General features: G+C 49.4%; 1 protein-coding gene and 1 pseudogene across 1 annotated transcript; one reads left to right on the forward strand and one right to left on the reverse strand.

Moving 5' to 3' along the window:
- Nucleotides 1–982: 982 nt before the first annotated feature.
- Nucleotides 983–5,975, reverse strand: LOC113890870. The gene is made up of 3 exons (XM_027538419.1): nucleotides 5,895–5,975; nucleotides 5,402–5,761; nucleotides 983–1,347 (listed from the first exon to the last, which is right to left on the reverse strand). The coding sequence occupies exons 1-3, from the start codon at nucleotides 5,941–5,943 to the stop codon at nucleotides 983–985; spliced, it is 774 nt and encodes a 257-aa protein (XP_027394220.1). The 5' UTR covers nucleotides 5,944–5,975.
- An 18,330-nt stretch (nucleotides 5,976–24,305) lies between these two features.
- Nucleotides 24,306–24,831, forward strand: LOC113891839 (annotated as a pseudogene).

Here is a 24,831-nt window from a genome sequence, read left to right on the forward strand (position 1 = left end):
GCAGGTGGAGGGCCCTCTGGTCTGAGTGTGGATGAGAGGGGAAAGGGGCTCTCCAGGGAGTCCTTCTGAGATGTCACTGTCTCTGCCAGGCCCCAGAGCCAAGCTGTCACTCAGGGGGCCACGCCCCTTCCCCCGGAGGCTCAAATCAGAAATGAACCTGAGTGAAGAGTTCACAACATGGAGACCTGTCCAGAACAACAGACATAATCTCACAAGTTGCTGTAACCTTTCTGTAAATGTTAAAGGTTTTTCTTTAGATGTTAAACTGATTAAATGTTTTGTATGTTTTAGTCCAGACATTAGTATTCATTAACATGTATATTACTTGTATTTATTTATATATTTCTGAAGTGTTGAATCCTGGGGAAATCCTTCTGGCGTGCTACTGCCCTTTATGATATGTGTCCCAAGAGCACCTCAAGCGGAGAAGGCAATGGCACCCCACTCCAGTGTTCTTGCCTGGAAAACCCCCGCAGGCCGGTGACCCACTTTTCTGGGTGGAGAGAATTGGGTGCCCAGCACAGGATGACGTTTTGGCACAAAGGAATACAGATGCAGGAGGGACGGAGGGAGGTGCAGACGCCAGGGTGATGAAAAATGCTCAGTTTTTATCTGAGACGTTCCTCCCATGGGAATACCTCCTTGTGAAGTGTGGCTGCCATTCATTGAGTAACAGTTCATATCACAGAGCCCCGAACTGTATCTTGTTCCACACAACACAACGCGTACATGTAACTTGCTGTGTACACAGTTCCATGAGCGAAGGGACCACGGGTACTGAGAACACACTTGAGCCGGGATGCTCGCTGTAACACTTATGAAGTATGAGATCTGGGCAACTCACGACCCTCAGATGTACAAACAGTTAAAATGGTATTTACCTTGATGACGTTAGTGAGCATTAAAACATATCAAGAAGTGAATGTCTGGGAAAGTCTCTCGCTCTACCAGAGACTGGGCTTGGCAGGCTGGCAGCTGACACTCAGGCACCACTTCCTGAGCTGGGGCAGGAGTGTTTTTGTCCCAGAGGCACCTGATCATGCAGGGCTGTGTCTTGGCTGCTGGCACAGAGATACACAGCTGAGTCCTTCAGCTCCAAGGAAGTTAAGTTCAGCTCAGAGCTAGAGTCACTGAACTGTTTTCCTGAGACTCGATCTGATATGTTTCCTTTCTCATACTCTGCCCCATTGTAATACTGAATGAGGAATTGGAGGCCTTGTCCCAGGGCCTGTTGGTACCAGTACACAGATCTGTGTCCAGACTCAGGGGAACATCTCAGTATCACTTGCTGTTTTCTTGATTTGATCAGGTATTTGGGGGTCTGGGTGACTTCAGAATCCACCAAGCCTGTTGGAGAGGAGACAAGGAAGCTGAGGACAGAGCACAGGGAAGCCTCCTGCTGCAGCCCTCATCGCCAGGCTTCTATCTCAGAGAGGCAAAGACATCTCAGAAACTCCCACACTGTGTCCAGGACTCACCTGCTCCCAGGAGGCAGAGAGTCACACAGCAGAGGAGCCTGGAGCCCATGGCAGCATCAGGAACCCAGGACTACTGCTGGCTGGGGGCGGGGCTCCTGGGGTGAGTGGTGTAGAGTGCTGACCCTCCTGTTCCCTGATTGGAGCACTTGCCTATGACGTCACTGCTCTGTGCCTCTGCAGGCTGCCCTTGTCCACTGGACACCTTGGCAGGACCCAGGGCTGGTTCCTCTAAGCCATTCCTTGTTCTGCACAGCCCCTCAGCCAAGGGTGGGTGTAAAGTGAGCACTGTCCCCATGTCCCCATACGCCCATAACATGCCTTTTTCTTCTCTTCCTGTCCCTGCCTGACACTCATCACCCAGCCCTCACCAGCCACACTAATCCCTTCACCCTCCACTCCCCATGCTGCTCCAGGAGAAGATCCCCTGGGCATATCCTAAGGCTCCAGGCATGTTCCCATATCCCTGGGCAGTGAGGAGTCTGTACTGAGTCCATGCGTCCCTGGACCACTCAGGGAACTCAAACCTACTTTCTGATGCAGGCATGTAGCCAAGGTTCCCCTAAGCTGCCCTCTCCAGGGTGACTCTCAACCCCCTCCATCACACCCTGCTTACCATGGGCCCACAGTGCCTCCTAGAGGCCAATGGTTTCATGGATCTGTGTCTTCCATCTAAAACAAGAATACAAATTTCCCGCACTCCACACTTTCAACCCCTACTCACACAGACACACACACACACACATACACACACCCCTCATCTGTGCTGCCTTCCCAGCCTAGATGAATTAGGGCTGATCTTTAAGTCTAGTCTTAGCCTGTGGAGGTAAAAGACTGTATGATCAGACATTTCTACTAAGAAGGAAATAAGTGCAGCACTAGATTCCAGAATCTGGTTCCCTAACCTTAGGGCAGGCGCATCGACACTTGAGGAATCCTTGGGCTCCCTTTCTTATTAATTCACCGACTGACAGGGTGCCTGTCACATGCAGGCTCAGCGCCTTCATGTCCACCTGAGCACATGCTTCTCGTCGTGTCTGAGGGGTGGGGGAGCAGCAAGCTGAACCGCCTCAGGCCTGTGACCCAGCTTGCTTTGAGGAGAGAAGCTGGTTGCCCAGCACCACGGATGACATGTGGGCACAAAGGAGTGCAGACGTGGGAGGGATGTCGGGAGAGATGGCTGACCCCACGGTAAAGGAAAAATGCTCCGATTTTACGTGAGACATCCATTGCATGGGGGTACTTCCTTGTGAAGCGGGGCAGCCATTCAGTAACCGATATTCTAGAGCTCCAGACTGTATCTCATGCACAAACCTCACATTTAGGAGGACCCTGCACTAGCTGCCATGCTCTGCTGCTGTGATTTTCAAATTCTCAATCATTTCTGAACCTGAATATCATGCACTGGTCATGAGTGGGTGACCGTGGTGACCTCCTGATGAGCTGGTTTCCATGGAACCTGATTGCACGTCTGGGGTCTGGGTGACTAACCATTCCCTGGGCCTCAGAGACAAAAACGCAGAAACCAAAGTCAGAAGCAATGAATGAGCTCGATGTTGTAGCCAAAAAAAGCCTTGAATCGGGGCCTGGCAAGTCCACGGGATCCATACCTGTGCTCAGAATGTCTCTGGTCCAAGAGACAGTGAGACCCACAGTGCAGGAGACTAGTGACCAGGCCAGGCCACTACAGAAAGGGGGACTTTTCAGTTCAACTCCTGTGACTTGGACGCTGGGGTCAAATCAAAGGCAAGCCTTCTCCTGACATGAAATGATCTCTCACCAAATTGCTGCTGGTGGTTGTCTGCTCAGTCCCAGCACCAGTGTGTGAGCAGGAGGCCTTGCTGTGTGCATATCACATGGGACCTCAAAGGAATTTCCTAGGAGAAGAGGACTTCCTCTCAAAATAGCATCATAAAATCATTTCAGATAATGTGTGCACAAGAAAAGAAATTTATGAAAGTGCATTAAAAAAAAAAAAAACCTTGTACCAGCAGAAAAGACCTTTGGATGGTCATTTTCCAAACCATCCATCTCCAGATAGGATAGTCCCTGACATGGATATGGTGCTCACATGCTTTCAAGAACTTCTTCAACCATAATACTTTCCAGGAGCAATCGCTTAAATATTTAGCTCTGGGCTAAAGAGGACTTCAAAAAAAAAAATGACGGCAACAGAAATCATACTGCTGGTTGTCAGGGAAGGAGACAGGCCTGGGAATGGGGCCTCAGAGGATTTTTGGTGATGAAATGTTCTCAGCCTTTATAGGTGAACGTTCCGTGGGCACACACACATGGATTGATCAAAACCATTCATCTGTTCACTGTACCGTGTGTAATGTTACTGTATATACAGCGGACCCCTTGGACCACATGATTTTGAATTTCATGCATCCAGTTTTGTGTGGAATTTTTAATAGATACTAACAACAGACTTTGTTGTTCATCTGGTAAAGAATCTGCCTGCAGTGTGAGAGACCTGAGTTGGATCCCTGGGTTGGGAAGATCTGCTGGAGAAGGGAAAGACTACCCACTCCAGTACTCTGGCCTGGAGAGAATTTATATTTCATGAACTGTATAGTCCATGGGGTTGCAAAGAGTCAGACACAACTGAGTGACTTTCACTTTCACTTTTCACAGTACCACACAACTGTGGCTGGTTGAATCTGTGGATGTGAAATCACAAACAGGGTTGACTGAATTTTAAACAAATTTTACAGCAGGGTTAAGGCTGGTTCAGGGCCCCCACACTGCACATTATCAAGTGTTAACTATAATTCATATGGAAATAAAGTTAATGTAAAAACGCCTGAGGGTAAGTTACATGCTCTGTATATCTCATGTATGGAACCGGCAAGCATAATTACTTTCTTTCCTATGACATCTGAAGTCTTCAAGTATAGGGTTTGAAGTCAAAATGTGTCCATATCTACTTTTGCACCTAGGAAGCACTAGAGGAGGCTGTCAGAGATTAGCAAAGAGAGTCAAGAAATCCAAACTCCTGTTACCTGCCAGGGAGATCATGCTTATTAAATTCTTGTGCAACCCTGGAAGATGGTGTCCTGACTAATATAACATGTCAACTTGACTCTGTCTTGGATATTTAGCTTTATTTTTTGGGTGCTCCAAAGAGGGATATTTTTTGGCTCAAACAGTAAAGCGTCTGCCCACAGTGTGGGAGACCAGGGTTCAATCGCTGGGTCGGGAAGATGCCCTGGAGAAGGAAATGGCAACCCACTCCAATATTCTTACCTAGAAAATTCCATGGATGGAGGAGCCTCGTGGGCTACAGTCCATGGAGTCGCAAATAGTCAGACACGACTGAGCAACTTCACTTTCAACATGTGAATATGTATGTTTTAATAATAGATTAGATTAACATTTTAATTCATAAAGCAGATGACCCTCCATAATGTCAGTGGCCTTCATGGAACCAGCTGAAGAGATGAATAGACGAAAACACTGATCCTCCCCCAAGTAAGAGATAATTGTCAGCCGATGGCCTTCACACTGGACCGTTAGTCCTTCTGCTTTTGAACTTAAACATCAGCTCCCCTCAGTCTCCAGTAGCACCAGACCCGCTTGCAGCTTTTGGACTTACCAGCCTTCACAACTATGTGAGCCAATTGCTTTAAAACTTGTATGTGAGTATGTGTGTGTGTGTGTTTCTGTGTATTATTTATTCTATGTGGGGGACAGTTTTATGGGGGCGAAGACCAAAAGTGATGAGGACAGGCTTGAATCAAATCCTTGCTCTGAAAGCAATGACATATAAGATGTGGACAAGTCAGTTCCCCTCAGATGTATAAACAGGTAAAATAATACTTACCTAGCATGATCTTTGGGAGCATTAAAACACAGCAGAGGAAGAATTTCTGGGAGAGTCTATCAGATCTATCCAGGCCTGGAAGGGAGGCAGTCACCCTCACAACCACTTCCTGAGCTAGGGCAGGAGTGTTTTTGTCCCAGAGGCACCTGATCATGCAGGGCTGTGTCTTCACTGCTGGCACAGAGATACACAGCTGAGTCTGTCAGCTCCAAGGAGCTCAGGTTCATCTGAGAGCTAGAGTCACTGAACTGTTCACCTGAGAATCGATCTGGCATGTTTCCTTTCTCATTCTCTTTCCCATTATAATACTGAATAAGGAACTGGGGGCCCTGGCCCAGGGCCTGTTGGTACCAGGATACATAGAGGTGTCCAGACTCAGGGGAACATCTCAGTATCACTTGCTGCTTTCTTGATTTGATCAGGTATTTGGGGGTCTGGGTGACCCCAGAATCCACCAGACCTGTTGGGAAGGAGACAGAAGGAAGCTGAGGGCAGAGCACAGGGGAGCCTCCTGCTGCAGCCCTCATCACCAGGCTTCTATCTCAGGGAGGCAAAGACATCTCAGAAGCTCCCACACTGTGTCCAGGACTCACCTGCTCCCAGGAGGCAGAGAGTCACACAGCAGAGGAGCCTGGAGCCCATGGCAGCATCAGGACCCAGGACTGCTTGCTGGCTGGAGGCAGGGCTCCTGGGGTGAGTGATGTAAAGTGCTGACCCTCCTGTTCCCTGATTGGAGCATTTGCCTATGACGTCACTGCTCCGTGTCTCTGCAGGCTGCCCTTATCCCCAGGACCCCTTGGCAGGACCCAGGGCTGGCTCCTCTATGCCATTCCCTGTCCTGACAGCCGCCAGGAAGGATAGGTGTGAGGGGAGCTTCGTCCCCTGGTCCCATGTGCCCACACACTCTTGTTCTGCTCTTTCTGACCCTGCCTGACACCCAGCCCTCACCAGATACCCCAACTTCTCACCCTCCCCTTCCCATGCTGCTCCACAGATGGCCCCCTGGGCACATCCTGAGGCTCCAGGGACGACCCCTCTTCCCTGAGCAGAGAGGAGTCTGTGCTGGCTCCATGTGTCCCAGGACCACTCAAGGAATGCAAATCTGCTCCCAGGTGCAGGCATGTAGCCAAGGTTCCCTTAAGCTTCCTTCTCCAGGGTGACTCTCAACCCCTCCCAGGGCACCCTGCTTACCATGGAAATACAGTGCCTCCTAGTGGCCGAAGGTCCATGGTCTCATGGATTTGCAGCCTCTGTTTGAAGCAAGGTTTCAAATGTCCCACACCCTGAATACACACACACATATCTGTTCTACTGCCTTCCTAGCCTGGCTGATTAGGGTTGATCTTCAAATCCACTCTTAGCCTCTGGAGGTAGAAGACTGTATGATCTGACCGTTTTCCTAACAAGGAAATCATTGTTTCACCACTACAATGATGGTAGTTAGCTAAAATGGAAATATATGTCATAAAATAAACGCTCAGAGGATCTCAAGTGAATCTGCCTGCAAACATGTCTTCATAACTACTTCTGATTAATCAGAGGCATATATTTTCAGATTTCCTATTTAAATGTGTATTAACCTATTTATTTCCTATGAACTTGTAAATCTTGATACAATAAGATACCGTGGAGGAAATATTTTGACTTTGAGAATATTTCTCTGAAGTAAATGGTGGAAACCTGGTCCAGGTTAATTGAGATGCTAAGAAAGAGGGGCAAGAAGGAGAACACACACACCCCGCCTGTCTCTCCTCCTGCGAATGGACTCCCAAAGGATTTTGGATGGTTTCCAATTAACTGAGGTTGTTTTCTCTTTGATGACCCTAAGAACTTGCTCAAACACGACCGCTTACGCTTGGTTACAAAGATCCCTGTGTCATGGGAAGGAACTGACCCAGATGAGGGGAGAGAAGTGTGTCTGGACAGAGAGGGCAGGGGAGCTGAGGCCAAGGCAGTAAAGGAGGAACGACCCGCCCCTCTGGTGGGCAAGAGCAGGGAGAACTTGAAAGCTAGGCTGCAGGAGAAACTTCCAGAGAGACAGCAGTGAGGTTCTGGGAGAGACAAGAGGGTCTAGATATATCTGATTTACTAATATTCTTCCCTTCGGGAGGTCTTAAGCTGATGAGGAAGAGTCAGAACTAGTCACAACTGGATGCAGTCCGAACTGCATCCAGGGAGGATGCAAAGCAAAGACAGAGACTGATGGTGGACATGTGTCTGTGAGTCCCTGGGATCAGATCCAGGCCTGTCCAGGTCACACATCCAGGGTTACAGTGCTGGCACATGGTCCCCAGGGCATTAGGTTACCAGTGTTAGGATCCTGCATGTGGGCCCCTTGTCTTTTTCAACAGAGAGCAGGTGACCCTGCAGCGCTGTGGAGTAACTGCTGGCACAGAGTACACAACTCTCTGGGAGCAGTTGGCAGACTCCAGGGTGAGAGGGAATTTCTGTGTGTTTGATCTAGAGACGCTGTACCCGTCTGGCATGTCTCCTGGCTCGCTAGTGTGCACACCAGCTGAGTAATGGATCAGCCTCAGCTCGTGTCCCAGGTCTTGTCGGTACCAGTACATAGAGTCATGACCCAGATCCTGAGTACATTTCAGTGTCGCGCTCTGTCCTCTCCTCACGACCTGGAATCTGGGGTCCTGAGTGACACCAGCATGGACCACCCCTGTGGAGAAGGAGGACCCATGCTGCAGTCACAGCGGACAGGCTTAGTGCTGGCACCCTGAAGGGGACCATGCCCCCCAGGACTCACCTGCCTGCAGGAGACAGAAGACCACACAGCCCAGGAGGCAGGGGCTTATGGCGGGGGAGCGGCAGGTGGCGGGCCCTCTGGTCTGAGTGTGGATGAGAGGGGAGAGGGGCTCTCCAAGGAGTCCTTCTGAGATGTCACTGTCCCTGTCAGACCCCAGAGCCACCTGTCACTCAGGGGCCACGCCCCTTCCACCAGAGGCTCAAATCAGAAATGAACCTGAGTGAAGAGTTCACAACATGGAGACCCATCCGGCTTAATGGGCATCAGCCTCACAAGTTGTTGTAACCTTTCTATAAACAGTGTGCAATTTTATCTATACTTTATTCTGAAGTTAATCTTCATAAATGTGTATATTACTTTAATTTATCTACATATTTCTATAGCTCTGCATCTTTGGAAATTCCCTCTAGCTTCCTGCTCTCCTTTATGATATGTGTCCCAATAGGACTTCAAGGCCCATTTCTGCTTTAATTGATCACAGCCCTGAGACTGTCGCTCCACCTACCATGTTTCTCTAAGTTTCTGCTCCGAACCTCATTGAAGGCTCATCAACATTTGAGGAATTGTTTGGATCTGTTCTTATCAACTCACTGACAGACAGTCCACCTGCCAAAGGCAGGTACAGCTCCTTCATGTTCACAGGAGCCCCTGCTTCCCATGTCGGGAGAGGCCTCAGGCCTGTGACCCTCCTTTCTGGGTGGAGAGAAGCTGGTTGCCCAGCACAGGATAATGGATTGGCACTGCTGCTGGCTGGGCGCGGGGCTCCTGGGGTGAGTGATGTAAAGTGCTGACCCTCCTGCTTCCCTGATTGGAGCATTTGCCTATGATGTCACTGCTGTGTCTATCAGGCTGCCCTTGTCCACTGGACCCCTTACCAATACGCAGGGCTGGCTCCTCTGTGCCCTTCCCTGTCCTGACAGCCCCTCAGCAAGCCTGGGTGTGAGGTGACTTGTCTCCTGGTCCCATACGCACACAACATGCCTTGTTCTCTTCTGCCTGACCCTGCCTGAATCTCATCACCAGCCACCAGGCCCTCACCAGCCACCCCAACCCCTTCACCTCTACTCCCATGCTGAGGCAGGATACAACCCCCTATGTTCATCTTGAGGTTTCAGGCACGTCCCCAGTTCCCTGGGCAGTGAGGAGTCTGTGCTGGCTCCATGTGTCCCCAGACCACTCAGGGAACTCAGACCTGCTCCCAGATGCAGGCATGATATAGACAAGGGTCTCTTAAGCTGCCCTCCCCAGGGTGACTCACACCCTCCCAGCACACACTGCTTATCATGGAACAGTGCCTCCAAGTGGCCAAAGTCAAGGGTCTCATGGATTTGCAGCATTTGTTTAAAAGAAAGAAAGAAAGTTTAGTCACTCAGTCTTGTCCTACTCTTTGCAACCGCATGGACTGTAACCTCCCTGGCTCCGCTGTCCATGGGATTCTCCAGGCAAGTGTACTGGAGTGAGTTGCCATTTCCTTCACCAGAGGATCTTCCCGACCCAGGGATCGAACCCAGGTCTCCCTCATTGGAGGCAGATGCTTCACCACCTGAGCCACGAGGGAAGTCCTATCTGTTAAAGCAAGGGGACAAGAATTCCGGCACCCCGAACACACACACACACACACACACACACGCCTGTTCTACTGCCTTCCTCGCCTGGCTGACGGGTTGATCTTCAAATCCACTCAGCCTCTGGAGGCAGAAGACTGTATGATCCGAACTTTTTACTAAGAAAGATATAAGTGCGGCACCACGACAATGACGGTCGTTAGCTAAGATGGAAATATATGATCATAAAATAAATACTCTGAGGATCTCAAGTGAATCTGCCTACAAGCATGTATTCCATAACTACTTCTGATTAATCAGATGCATATATTTCCAGATTTTGTATTTAAATTAAGAATGATCAAATTCTAGATAATACTTTTCATAAAGAAGTTTTAGAAATATGAACTCAATTATTTCTGCACTTATAAAATCATGATATAATGGGGGTGATGCAGGATATTTTTTGACTTTGAGAAGTTTTTGATGAGCGTTCCAGGTAGTCCCAACCTGGCCTAGATTAGGTGAGCTGCTAAGGATGTCGGGAGGTGGGGGTGCATGTCGAGAACACACAAAGGCAATCTGTCCTCCTTCAGATGGGCTCACGTGAGTTTTGGGATGATAGGTGATGTTTCTCTTTGATGACTCCATACATCTTGCTGAAAACAGACCACATGGAGTGGCCACTTTAAAAGCCTCCCTGTGACTTGGGAAGGGACCTGACCCAGACGAAGGAGGTGCAGTGTAGCTGTGGTGGAGAGGGCCAGGGAGCTGATGCAGGGAGGTGTGGAGAGGAATGTCCTGCCCGCCTGGGAAAGGTGGACAAGAGCCAGCCTAGACCAGGTGAGAACCAGACTGTGGGAGAACCTCCAGAAAGCCAGAAATGAGCTGCCTGAGGTGAGACAAGTGTCTAGACGTATCTAATTTATCCAACAACCTTCCCTCCTAGGTCTCAGGCTCATGTGATGACTAGGAGTCACAGCTGGGGAAGCATCTTCCTGGTTCACATGGAGGCTGCAGAGGAAAGACAGAGATGGATGGTCCCACAAGGTCCCCAAGGCCGGGCAGTGAGGTTCGAGCCAGTCTCCCCCGCATACCCAGGGTCACACTGCAGGCACCTGGCTAACAAAGCCCTGAGGCTCCCAGTGCTAGGAGCCTGCACATGGACCCCTGTCTTTTGCACAGAGAGCAGGTGACCCTGCAGTGCCGTGGAGTAACTGCTAGCGCAGAAGTACACAGATGTCTGGGAGCGGTTGGCAGACTCCAGCATTAGAGGGAAGTTCTCTGTGCTTGATCTGGAGACGCTGTAGCCATCGGGCACATCTCTTGGCTCGCTAGTGGACACACCAGCTGAGTAATGGATCGGCCTCAGCCCGTGCCCCAGGTCTTGTCGGTACCAGTACATGCGGTCATGACCCAGATCCTGAGTACATTTCAGGGTCACGCTCTGTCCTCTCCTCACGACCTGGAATCTGGGGTCTGAGAGACACCAGCATGGACCGCCCTTGTGGAGAAGGAGGACTGATACTGCAGTCATAGCAGATAGGCTCAGTGCTGGCACCCCCGAAGGGAATCTGCCCCCCAGGACTCACCTGCCTGCAGGAAACAAAAGACCACACAGCCCAGGAGGCCAAGGCTCATGGCGGGGGCAGGGCAGGCGGAGGGCCCTCTGGTGTGTGTGTGGATGAGAGGGAAGAGGGGCTCTCCAGGGAGTCCTTCTGAGATGCCACTGTCTCTGCTGGACCCCAGATCCAACCTGTCACTTGGGTACCAGGCCCCTTCCATCAGAGACTCAAATCAAAGATGAACTTCAGAGAGTCAATTCCTAGGCAAGTTGATAAGAAGTCCAGGGTCCCCCAGGAAGAGAAACGGGTTCAGAGTCCTCGAGAAGGCAAAAGGAGTCCAGGCCTCTCAAGGAGAAAAGAACAAACATTTTTTCTACATTGCTTTGTTTGGTCAATATAGCAAGGTATCTTGCTCGAGGACATTGCTTGTTTCTCCTTAACAAGAACCTTCTGACTAATCTTGCTATCTTAAGATGTATATTGTGGAAGTGGGTTTGGTGAGACCTTTCTATTGTCAGTTCTAATCTTGTTAATTTAAGATGTATGTTGTGAGTGGGGCTGATAAAATATATAAGACCTTGATTAGACTAGCAAGTGGGGGTGCTCTCCCTCCCCTTCTGATGTCTATGAGAGAAGCTTTCCTTGTCCCTTTTTATACTTTAATAAAACTCAGCTACACTAAAGCTCTTGGGTGGTGAAGACTGGTCCCTGGTCCCAAAGGTAAGTCTTCTTCCGAGATCATGAATCCGACACCTTTCAGCGTAAGCTATCAAACCTGCGTGAACAGTTCATAACAGGGAGACCTATCTAGCTCAACCGACGTAAGCCTTACAATTTGATGTAACCTTTTCGTAAAACTGGTTAAATTTTTCCTATGTTCTAGTCCAGACATAATTTTTCATTAATATATTTATTACGTTTATATATGTGCATATTTCTGTAGTTTTCAATCTTGCGGAATCCTTCTGGCTTCCTGTTGCCCTTACGACTCATGTGTCCCAAGAGGACTTCAAGGCCCATTTCTGCTTTAATTGACCACAGACCTGAGAATGTCCCTCCACCCACCATGTTTATCCAGGGATCTGTTCCCAACCTCATCACAAGCTCATCAACATTTGAGGACTTGTTTGCTCTATTTCTTGTCAATTCACTGACAAGACAGTCCACCAGCCAAAGCAGGTACAGTCCTTCGTGTTCACAGGATCCAGGGCCTCCCATCTCAGGGGAGGGATAAGCAGAGCCCCCTCGGGCCTGTGACCCACCTTTCTGGGTGGAGAGAAGCTGGTTCCCCAACACAGGATGGTGTATTGACACAAAGGAATGCAGACTTAGGAGGAACATGGAGGGAGGTGCAGACGCCAGGGTAATGAAAAATGCTGTTTTTATTTGAGACATTCCACCCATGGGAATACCTCCTTGTGATCCGTGGCTGCCATTCAGGAATAACAATTCATATCATAGAGCCCCAAATTCTATCTTGTTTCATGTAACCCATATGCATATCTAATTTGTTCTGTAGGGAGACAGTTTCATTGGGGAAAAGAGACCACAAGTGTTGAAAACAGACTTGAGTCAGAGTCCTTGCTATAACAATATGAAGTATGAGATCTGGGCTATTCATGTTCACTCAGATATATAAACAGTTAAAATAATACCTACCTTGCATGATCTTTGGGAGCATTAAAACATATCAAGAAATGAATATCTGGGGAAGACTGTCCACTCTGCCTGGCCTGGGCCAGTAAGGCAGGCAGTCGACATGCTCACCACCGCTTCCTGAGCTGAGGCAGGAATGTTTTTGTCCCAGAGGCCCCTGATCATGCAGGGCTGTGTCTTGGCTGCTGGCACAGAGATACACGGCTGAGTCTGTTAGCTCCAAGGAAGTCAAGTTCAGCTCAGAGCGAAAGTCATTGAACTGTTTTCTTGAGAATCGATCTGATATCTTTCCTTTTTGTATCATTTCCCTGTTGTAATACTAACGAGTAATTGGGGGCCCTGGCCCAGGGCCTGTTGGTACCAGTACACAGAGTGGTGTCCAGATTCAGGGGAACATGTCAGTATCACTTGCTGTTTTCTTGATTTGACCCGGAACTTGGAGGTCTGGGTGACTCCAGAATCCACCAGGCCAGTTAGGGTGCAGACTAGGAAGCTGAGGGCAGAGCACAGGGGAAGCCTCCTGCTGCAGCCCTCGTCACCAGGCTTCTATCTCAGGGAGGCAAAGACATCTCAGAAGCTCCCACACTGTATCTAGGACTCACCTGCTCCCAGGTGGCAGAGGGTCACACAGCAGAGGAGCCTGGAGCCCATGGCAGCATCAGGAACCCAGGACTACCACTAGCTGGGGGAGGGTCTCCTGGGGTGAGTGATGTAAGGCACTGACCCTCCTGCTTCCCTGATTGGAGCATTTTCCTATGACCTCACTGCTCTGCATCTCTGCAGGCTGCCTTTGTCCACTGACCCCTTGGCAGGACCCAGGGCTGTTTCCTCTGTGCCCTTCCCTGTGCTGCACAGCCCCTCAGCAAAGGGTGGGTTTGAAGTATGCACTCTCTCCATGTCTCCATATGTCCACAATATGGCTTGTCCTCCCCTCTCTACTCCTTCCTGATACTCGTCACCAAGCCCTCAGCAGCCGCCCAAACCCCTCACCCTCCACTTCCCATGCAGGCCCCCCTGAGTACATCCCGAAGCTCCAGGCACGTCCCCACTTCCCTGACACTGAGGAGTCTGTGCTGGTTCCATGTGTCTCAGGATGACTCAGGGAACTCAAGCCTGTTCCCTGACACAGGCGTGTAGTTAAGGTTCCCTAAAGCTGCCCTCTGCTGGGTGACCCTCAACCCCTCCAGCTCACCTGGTTACATGGGCCCACAGTGCCTCCTAGATGCCAGAGTGGTTTACGGTCTCATGGATTTGCGTCCTCTGTCTAAAGCAAGGATACAGAAACCCCACAGCCTTAATACACACTCACACACTCACTCACACACACGCACACTCATACACACACATTCTTGTGTTCTACTGCCTTCCCATCCTGGCTGAATTAGGGTTCATCTTCAAATCTACTCTTAGCCTCTGGAAGTTGCAGACCAATGGTCCGACATTGTTACTAAGAAGGAAAGAATCGCTGCACCACTGCAATGATGGTACTTAGCTAAGATGGAAATAATCACCATAAAATGAACACTCTGAGGATCTCACGTGAATCTCCTGGAAACCTGAATTCCATACCTACCTCTGATTAATCGGATACATGTATTTCCAGATGTCTTGTATAAATTAAGCATTTCCAAATTCTAGTTGATACATTTTGTAAAGAGGTTTTATATATACGAACTCATATATTTCTGCACTTATTTATAAAATCTTGATATAACTGGGGCAATGGAAGATATATTTTGACTTTGAGAAGATTTTGATGAGGGAGGTGGTGCCAAGCTGGCCGAGGTTAGGTGAGATGCTGAGGAAGTCGGGGGCGGGAGGATGTACATAGAAAGCCAGTCTCTCCTTCAGATGGACTCACATGAGATTTGGATAATTGATAATTAACTGAAGCTGATTTCTCTTTGATGACTCCAGACAACCTGCTCAAAGCAGACCATGTGGAGAGGGCACTTTAAAGGCTTCCCTGTGACTTGGGAAGGGACATGACCCGGATGAGGGACGAGCAGCATGGGAGTGGTAGAGGGGGCCAGGGAGGTGAGGAGAGGAATGTCCTGCCCACCCAAGAAAGGTGGGCAAGAGCAGAGACTACATGAGAGCCAGTCGGGGAGAACCTTCCAGAGAGAAGCATTGAAGTGAGACAAGGTGATCTGTTTTTATCTAATTTACCAGCAACCTTCCCTCCTGGAGGTCTCAGGCTCAGGTGATGACTAGCAGTCAGAGCTGGAGAAGCATCTTCTTGGTTCACAGGGAGGATGCAGGGAAAAGACAGAGATGGATGGTGGACACGTGTCTCGGAGTCCCTGAGTGAGGTTTGGGTCAGCCTAGTCCACACACCTAGGGTCACACTGCAGGCACATGGCTAACCAAGCCCTGAGGCTCCCGGTGCTAGGAGCTTTCACTTGGACCCCCTGTCTTTTTGCACAGAGAGGAGGTGGCCATGCAGCGCCGTGGAGTAACTGCTGGCGCAGAAGTACACAGATGTCTGGGAGCTTTGTCAGACTTCAGCGTGAGAAGGAAGTTCTCTGTGCTTGATCTGGAGATGCTGTAGCCTTCGGGCACGTCTCCTTGTTCCATGGTAGGAGGGTCATCTGATTAATGGATCAGTCTTAGCCCAGGTATGTCGGTACCATTACATATAATCGTGGCTCAGATCCTGAGTACATCTCAGTGTCGTGCTCTGTCCTCTCCTCACGACCTGGAATCTGGGGTCCTGAGAGACACCAGCATGGACCACCCTGTGGAGAAGGAGGACCCATGCTGCACTCGCAGTGGACAGGCTTAGTGCTGGCACCCCGAAGGGAACCCTGCCCCCCAGGACTCACCTGCCTGCAGGAGACAGAAGACCACACAGCCCAGGAGGCAGGGGCTCATGGCGGGGGCGGGGCAGGCAGAGGGCCCTCTGGAGTGTGTGTGGATGAGAAGGGAGAGGGGCTCTCCAGGGAGTCCTTCTGAGATGTCACTATCCCTGCCAGGGCCCAGAGCCAATCTGTCACTCAGGGGGCCACGCCCCTTCCCCCGGAGGCTCAAATCAGAAATGAAACTGAGTAAAGAGTTCGCAACAGGAAAACCCGTCCAGATCAATGGACTTGAGCCTTACAAGTTGTTGTAACCTTTCTATAAACAGTTTGCCGATTTTATCTATACTTTATTCCAGAAAAAATTCTTTATAAATGTGTAGATTACTTTAATTTGTCTACATATTTCTATAGCTCTGCATCTTGGGAAATTCCCTCTAGCTTCCTGCTTTCCTTTATGATATGTGTCCCAGTAGGACTTCAAGGCCGATTTCTGCTTTAATTGATCACAGTCCTGAGAATGGCCCTCCACCTACCATGTTTCTCTAGGTTTCTGCTCCCAACCTCATCACAGGTTCATCAACATATGTGGAATTGTTTGGATCTGTTCTTATCCTCTCACTGACAGACAGTCCACCAGCCAAACGTAGGTACAGCTCCTTCATGTTCACAGGAGCCCCTGCTTCCCATGTCAGGACAGCGAGCAAGCAGAGCGCCCTCAGGCCCATGACCCAGCTTTCTGGGTGGAGAGAAGTTGGTTGCCCAGCACAAGGTGACGTATTGGCAAAAAGGGATGCAGACTTAGGAGCGAAATGGCTAGATGGGGCACACACAAGCATAAGGGAAAAACGCTCTTTTTTATCTGAGACATTCTTTTCACGGGAATACCTTCTTGTGATGCTTGGCTGCCATTCACTGAATAACAATTCATATCATAGAGCCCCAAAATGTATCTCTTACACATAACCCAATACATATATGTAACTTTTTCTGTATGGAGACCTTTCCATTAGGAAAGGAACCACAAGTGTTGAGAAGAAATTGGAGCTGCAATCCTAGCTGTAACAGCTATGAAGTATGAGATCTGGGCAGTTCACATCCCCTCAGATGTATAAGCAGTTAAAATAATACTTATCTTGCATGATCTTAGTGAGCATTAAAACATATCAAGAAATGAATGTCTGGGAAAATCTATTGCTCTAGCAGAGACTGGGCTTGGTACACTGGCAGGAACATGCTCACCACCACTTCCTGAGCTGGGGCAGGAGAGTTTTTATCCCAGAGGCACCTGATTATGCAGGGCTGTGTCTTGGCTGCTGGCACAGAGATACACGGCTGAGTCCGTCAGCTCCAAGGAAGTCAAGTTCAGCTCAGAGCTAAAGTCACTGAACTGTTTTCCTGAGAATCGATCTGATATGTTTCCTTTCTCATTCTCTTGCGTGTTGAAATACTGAATGAGGAATTGGGGGCCCTGGCCCAGGACCTGTTGGTACCAGTACACAGAGCGGTGTCCAGATTCAGGGGAACATCTCAGAATCACTTGCTGCTTTCTTGATTTGATCAGGTATTTGGGGGTCTGGGTGACCCCAGAATCCACCAGGCCTGTTGGGAAGGAGACAGAAGGAAGCTGAGAGCAGAGCACAGGGAAGCCTCCTGTTGCAGCCCTCATCGCCAGGCTTCTATCTCAGGGAGGCAAAGACATCTCAGAAGCTCCCACACTGTGTCCGGGACTCACCTGCTCCCAGGAGGCAGAGAGTCACAAAGCAGAGGAGCCTGGAGCACATGGCCGCATCAGGAACCCAAGACTGCTGCTGGCTGGGGCGGGGCTCCTTGGGTGTGTGGTGTAAAGTGCTGACCCTCCTGCTTCCTTGATTGGAGCATTTGCCTATGACGTCACTGCCCTGTGTCTCTGCAGGCTGCCCTTGTCCAATCTGGACCCCTTACCAATATGCAGGGCCAGCTCCTCTGTGCCCTTCCCTGTGCTGCACAGCCCCTCAGCAAAGGTGGGTTTGAAGTGTGCACTCTCCCCATGTCTCCTTATGTCCGCAATATGGCTTGTCCTCCCCACTCTGCTCCTTCCTGATACTCGTCACCAAGCCCTCAGCAGCCGCCCAAACCCCTCACCCTCCACTTCCCATGCAGGCCCCCCTGAGTACATCCCGAAGCTCCAGGCACGTCTCGACTTCCCTGGCACTGAGGAGTCTGTGCTGGCTCCATGTGTCTCAGGATCACTCAGGGAACTCGAGCCTGTTCCCTGACACAGGCATGTAGTTAAGGTTCCCTAAAGCTCCCTCTGCTGGGTGACCCTCAACCCCTCCAGCTCACCTGGTTACATGGGCCCACAGTGCCTCCTACTTGCCAGTGGTTCACAGTCTCATGGATTTGCGTTCTCTGTCTAAAGGGTACAGAAACCCCACAAGCTTAATACACACTCACATACACACACACACACACACTCACATTCTAGAGTTCTACTGCCTTCCCATCCTGGCTGAATTAGGGTTCATCTTCAAATCTACTCTTAGCCTCTGGAAGTTGAAGACTCAATGATCCGACATTGTTGCTAAGAAGGAAAGAATCGCTGCACCACTGCAATGATGGTACTTAGCCAAGATGGAAATAATCGCCATAAAATAAACACTCTGAAGATCTCACGTGAATCTGCCTGGAAATCTGTATTCCATACCTACCTCTGATTAATCGGATACATGTATTTCCAGATGTCTTGTATAAATTAAGCATTTCCAAATTCTAGTTGATACATTTTTTAAAGAGGTTTTATATATACGAGCTCATATATTTCTGCACTTATGAAATCTTGATATAATGGGGCAATGGAAGATATATTTTGACTTTGAGAAGATTTTGATGAGGGAGGTGGTGCCAAGCTGGCCGAGGTTTGGTGAGATGCTGAGGTAGTCGGGGGCGGGAGGATGTACATAGAAAGCCAGTCTCTCCTTCAGATGGACTCACATGAGATTTGGATAACTGATAATTAACTGAAGCTGATTTCTCTTTGATGACTCCAGACAACTTGCTCAAAGCAGACCATGTGGAGAGGGCACTTTAAAGGCTTCCGTATGTCTTGGGAAGGGACATGACCCGGATGAGGGAGGAGCAGCATGGGTGTGGAAGAGGGGGCCAGGGAGGTGAGGAGAGGAATGTCCTGCCCACCCAAAAAAGGTGGGCAAGAGCGGAGACCACGTGAGAGCCAATCCGGCAGAGACTTCCAGAGAGACAGCATTGAAGTGAGACAAGGTGATCTGTTTTTATCTAATTTACCAGCAACCTTCCCTCCTGGAGGTCTCAGGCTCAGGTGATGACTAGCAGTCAGAGCTGGAGAAGCATCTTCTTGGTTCACAGGGAGGATGCAGGGGAAAGACAGAGATGGATGGTGGACACATGTCTCGGAGTCCCTGAGTGAAGTTTGGGTCAGCCTAGTCCACACACCTAGGGTCACACTGCAGGCACATGGCTAACCAAGCCCTGAGGCTCCCGGTGCTAGGAGCTTTCACTTGGACCCCCTGTCTTTTTGCACAGAGAGGAGGTGGCCATGCAGCACCGTGGAGTAACTGCTAGCACACAAGTACACAGATGTCTGGGAGCGGTTGGCAGACTCCAGCGTGAGAGGGAAGTTCTCTGTGCTTGATCTGGAGACTCTGTACCCGTTGGGCACGTCTCCTTTCTCTGTAGTGGGAGGCCCAGCTGAATAATGGATCAGCCTCAGCCCGTGTCCCAGGTCTTGTCGGTACCAGTACATATAGTTATGACCCAGATCCTGAGTACATGTCAGTGTCATGCTCTGTCCTCTTCTCACGACCTGGATACTGGGGTCCTGAGTGACACCAGCATGGACCGCCCCTGTGGAGAAGGAGGACTGATGCTGCAGTCACAGAGGACAGGCTTAGTGCTGGCATCCCGAAGGGGCCCCTGCCCCCAGGACTCACCTGCCTGCAGGAGACAGAAGACCACACAGCCCAGGAAGCAGGGGCTCATTGCTGGGGCAGGGCAGGTGGAGGGCCCTCTGGTCTGAGTGTGGATGAGAAGGGAGAGCGGCTCTCCAGGGAGTCAGTCCTTCTGAGATGTCACTGTCCCTGCCAGGCCCCAGAGACAACCTGTCATATGGCAGCCACGCCCCTTCCCCTAGAGGCTCAAATCAAAGTTGATTAGAACAGGGAGATGGCTTGGACAGATTGCTTGGAAATGGTCTGAACAGCCGTAAGTCTTACAAAGTGCTGTAACCTTTCCTTAGAGTAGTTTGTACGTTTTATGTATATTTTACTCCAGAGATAATTCCTTAATTTGTATATTAGCTTATTTGTCTACATATTTCTGTAGTTTTGAATCTCAGGGGAAATCCTTAGGGCTTCCTGCTGTCCTTTATGCCCCATGCATCCCGAATACTCCCTCAAGTGTTGTTTCTGCTTTGCTCAACTGACCCAGTCCTGCTCCTGTCGTCTCACCTACAGTGATTCTTTGGTGTCTGGTTCCTTAACTGCAGGGCAGACTCATCACTATTTGAGAAATCACTTGGCTCTATTTCTTCTCAGTTCAGTAACAGACAGGACACCTGCCAAATGCAGGTACAGCGCCTTCTCGCTCGCCAAAGTATGTGCTTCCCGAGTCTGAGGGTGCAGGGAGGGGACACAGCAAGTAGAACCACCGCAGCCCAAAGACAGAACTTTCTTTGTGGCCAGAAGCTGGTTGCTCAATGCGGATGGCATTTTGAACAAAGAAAGATATATATGAGAGGGATTTGGGGCGAAGTGCCGGACGCCAGGATAAATGAAAAGTGCTCTGACTTTATGTGAGACATCCACCCCATGGGAATACTTCCTTGTGGAGCATGACTGCCAGTAATAAATTGATATCCTGGAGCCCTAGAGTGTACCTTGTTGCACAAACCCCACACTCAAAAGGACCCTGTACTTAGAGCGATGCTCTGCTGTTGGGATCTTCAAATTTTCAATAGTCTTTGAACCATGGACTCTGCAAATTATGTGCCAGATCCTGGTTACATGATTTTAGACCTGCTGTGCCCTCCTGATGGCCGGATTCCCTTTAGCCTGACCACACGTCTAATGTCTGGGTGACTAAGTACTCCTGGTCCTGGGACAGAAAGACACTGAAACTAAAGCGAGAAACAAAGAAGGACCCTCATGTCATAACCACAACAACCAGCCTTGAATCTGGGCCTGGCAAGCCCTCGACTGGTTCCATGCATGTGCTCAGGACTTCTCTGGTCCAGGAGACAGAAGCACACAGTAAAGGGGGTCATATCCAGGCCAGGCCAGAAGAAAGGGCTATTTCCAGATCAAGGCCTGTGGCCTGAATCCTTGGGATCGAGTCATAGGAACCCTTCTCCCACATGGAATTATCACTCACGGATACAACTGCTGCTGGTGGTCAGGCCAGCCCAGGACCCAGTGCGTGAATCTGAAGCCTTGCTAAGTTGTTTCTCATAGAATATTAACAAAAAATCATTATAAAATGATTTCAGAAAAAGGATTCACGAGAAAAAAAAAATCTATGAAATTGAGTCAATAAATTTTACAAAAACAGCCTGTACCAGCTGGTAAGACCTTTGATGGTCATTTAATCAAACAATCAATCCCCAGTTAGGATTGTCCGTCACACGGAAATGGTATCTCACATGGTTTTAAGCACTTTGTAATTATAACACTTTCCAGGAGCACTTAACTGTCTTACATATTTAGCTTCAGGCTAAAACGGAATTGTTCTGATGGGTATAGACATTAAGTTTTCACTAAAAAGATGCATGAACAAAACAAATCTACCGCAACAGAAATCACACTGTTGGTTGTCAGGGAAGGAGAGAGTCCCGGAAACGGGGCCTGAGGGAATATCTGGTGATAAAATGCTATCTGTCTTAAAGGAACAGATGTTTCATCAGCATATACATATTTATTGATCAAACCGTAGATCTCTTCATTATACAGTGTGAATATACACCTGACCCTTGAACAACACAAGTTGGAATGGAGTGGATCCACTTGTGGGTGGATATTTTAATAAATATGCACTAAGATACTGAACAGCTGAGATTTGTTGAATCCATGGATGTGGAATCTCAGATACACCCTTGAATGTGCAAGTGAAAGTCGCTCAGTTGTGTCCGACTCCTTGCAATCCCATGGACTAAGCAGTCCGTGGAATTCTCCAGGCCAGAATACTGGAGTGGGTAGGGTAGCCTTTCCCTTCTCCAGGGGATCTTCCCAGCTCTGGTCTCCTGCATTGCAGGCAGATTGTTTACCAGCTGAGCCACAAGGGAAGCCCAAGAACACTAGAGTGGGTAGCCTGTTCATTCTGCAGTGGATCTTCGCAACCCAGGAATCAAACCGGGGTCTTCTGCATTGCAGGTGGATTCTTTACCAACTGAGCTGTCAGGGAAGCCCCCAGACTATAAGGTTGTAGGAGGTTCAGAGACCCTAAAACCTACATTGTTTACTGGTAAACTACAGTTCAAATATCAATAAAAGTGATTTAAAAATATCTGAGGTGAGATGTTACATGCACTTTTTTATTTCATGTAATGAATCATTAGGCATAATATTCCTTTCACTGGGACTTCTGATGTCCTCAATTAAAGGCTGTCAAGGCAAAACATGACCATCTCTACCTTTGCACCTAGGAAATGGTAGAAGAGGCTGTCAGAGGTTAGCAAAGGGAATCAAGAAATCCAGAGTCCTGTTATGTGCCAGGGACTTCATGCTTATTAAATACTTATGAAACCCAGGAAGATGGTGTGATGGCTAACTGAACGTGTCACCTCGACTGTGCCAGAGACATTTAATTAAACTTTATTCTGGATGTTAAGTGAGGGTGTTTTTGGAAGAGGTTAACATATAAATAGTTAGATTTTAACATTAGATTAGATTAACATTTTAAACAGATGATCTTCCATTCCACAGTCTTAGTGGGCCTCATCCAACCAGTGAAGATATGTATAGAAGGAAAAGTCTGATCCTCCCCCAGGTAAGAGAGAACTGTTCAGCTGATGGCCTTCAGACTGGACCATCAGTTCCTGGGCCTTTGAATTTAAACATCAGCTCTCCCTGAACCTCTAGTATCACCAGTCCAACCTGCAGATTTGGACTTGTCAGCTGTAACAGCTATGTGGAGTGAACTTTAAAAGATGGGGAGCAGGAAACACAGCTATTGAGGACAGCCTTGATTCTGATTCCTTGTCTGGCAGTTAGGAAATATGAGACCTGGGCAAGTCACTTCCCATCAGATGTATAAACAGTTAAAATAGTCTTTATCTTGCATGATCTTTGTGAGCATTAAAACATACAAAGGAAAGAATGTCTAGGAAAGTTGATCAGTTCTACCTGGGTCTGGGTTTCCCTGGCTGGCAACTGACCCCCTGGCAACCACTTCCTGAGCTGGGGTAGGAGTGTTTTTGTCCCAGAGGCATCTGATCACACAGGGCTGTGTCTTCGCTGCTGGCACAGAGAAACATGGCTGAGTCTGTCAACTCGAAGGAGCTCAAGTTCAGCTCAGAGCGAGAGTCAGTGAACTGTTTTCCTGAGAATCGATCCAGGAGGTGAGCTTCTCCCCTCACATTCTGGTTGTAATACTGAACGAGGAACTGTGGGCCCTGGCCCAGGGCCTGTTGGTACCAGTACACAGAGAAGTGTCCAGAGTGAGGGGAACATCTCAGAGTTGCTTGCTGCTTTCTTGATTTGATCAGGTATTTGGGGGTCTGGGTGACTCCAGAATCCACCAGGCCTGTTGGGAAGACACAAGGAAGCTGAGGGCAGAGCACAGGGGAAGCCTCCTGCTGCAGCCCTCATCGCCAGGCTTCTATCTCATGGAGGCAACGACATCTCAGAAGCTCCCACACTGTGTCCAGGACTCACCTGCTCCCGGAAGGCAGAGAGTCACACAGCAGAGGAGCCTGGAGCCCATGGCAGCATCAGGAACCCAAGACCACTGCTGGCAGGAGGTGAGACTCCTGGGGTGAGTGGTCTACAGTGCTGACCCTCCTGCTTCCCTGATTGGAGCGTTTGCCTATGACGTCACTGCCCTGTGTCTCTGCAGGCTGTTTCCTGATCCACTGGACCCCTTGGCAGGATCCATGGTGGACTCCTCTATGCCCTTCCCTGTCCTGCATAGCCCCCCTCAGCAAAGGGTAGGTGTGAGGTGATCACTGTCCCCATGTCCCCATATGCCCATAACATGCCTTTTCCTTCTCTTTCTGTCCCTGCCTGATGCTCATCACCCAGCCCTCACCAGCCACACTAATCCCTCACCCTCCACTCCCCATGCTGCTCCAGGAGACGGCCCCCTGGGCACATCCTGAGGTTCCAGGCAAGTCCCCACTCCCCTGGGCAGTGAGGAGTCTGTGCTGGGTCCGTGTGTCTGGATCACTCAGGGAACTCAAACCTGCTCCCTGATGCAGGCATGTAGCCAAGGTTCCCCTAAGCTGCCCTCTCCAGGGTGACTCTCAACCCCTCCAGCACACCCTGCTTACCATGGGCCCACAGTGCCTCCTAGTGGCCCATGGTCCACCGTCTCACGGATCTGTGCCTTCTGTCTAAATCAAGAATAGAAATTTAGATGCTTCGTGGCCTTGGTAGTGACCGCCTCTCTATGCAGGTGTGGGCCTAGCCAGCGCCTTCCCCAGGAGACCAAGGCCAGCCCCTGATCCTTGGTGACCATGTGTAACTGAAAGGCTGTGATCAAGAATGCTGATATGACAGAGGAGATGCAACGGGACTCAGTGGAGTGTGCTACTCAGGCCCTGGAGAAGTATAATACAGAGAAGGACATCACGACCCACGTCAAGAAGGAGTCTGACAAGAAGTACAACCCCGTCTGGCACTGCATCGTGGGGAGGAACTTCTGTAGTTATGTGACATATGAAACCAAAGACTTCATCTGCTTCCACCTGGGCCAAGTGGCCAATCTCCTATTCAAATCTGGTTAAAAGTATGGACTGTGCCACACACCCGGTGATCCATCCAAAAACCAGGACTGTAGCCTGAAGTCCAAATACCAGAGACTGAAGTCTTCAGCCCTGCCTAAGGGAACACCTCCGTCTTTGAACCTTTATTGGGTTTTGTACGGGGCATTCTCTGTACTGGTTTGTTGTGGTTATAAAGCAATTAGCAAAACGGCTTACATTTGTATTTATTTTCTACTCCATACCTCTCTGCCCATGTTTTTTTTCTCTTCGAAATCCA

Source organism: Bos indicus x Bos taurus, chromosome 4, assembly GCF_003369695.1.
Source record: "Bos indicus x Bos taurus breed Angus x Brahman F1 hybrid chromosome 4, Bos_hybrid_MaternalHap_v2.0, whole genome shotgun sequence".
NCBI classification, from domain to species: Eukaryota; Metazoa; Chordata; class Mammalia; order Artiodactyla; family Bovidae; genus Bos; species Bos indicus x Bos taurus.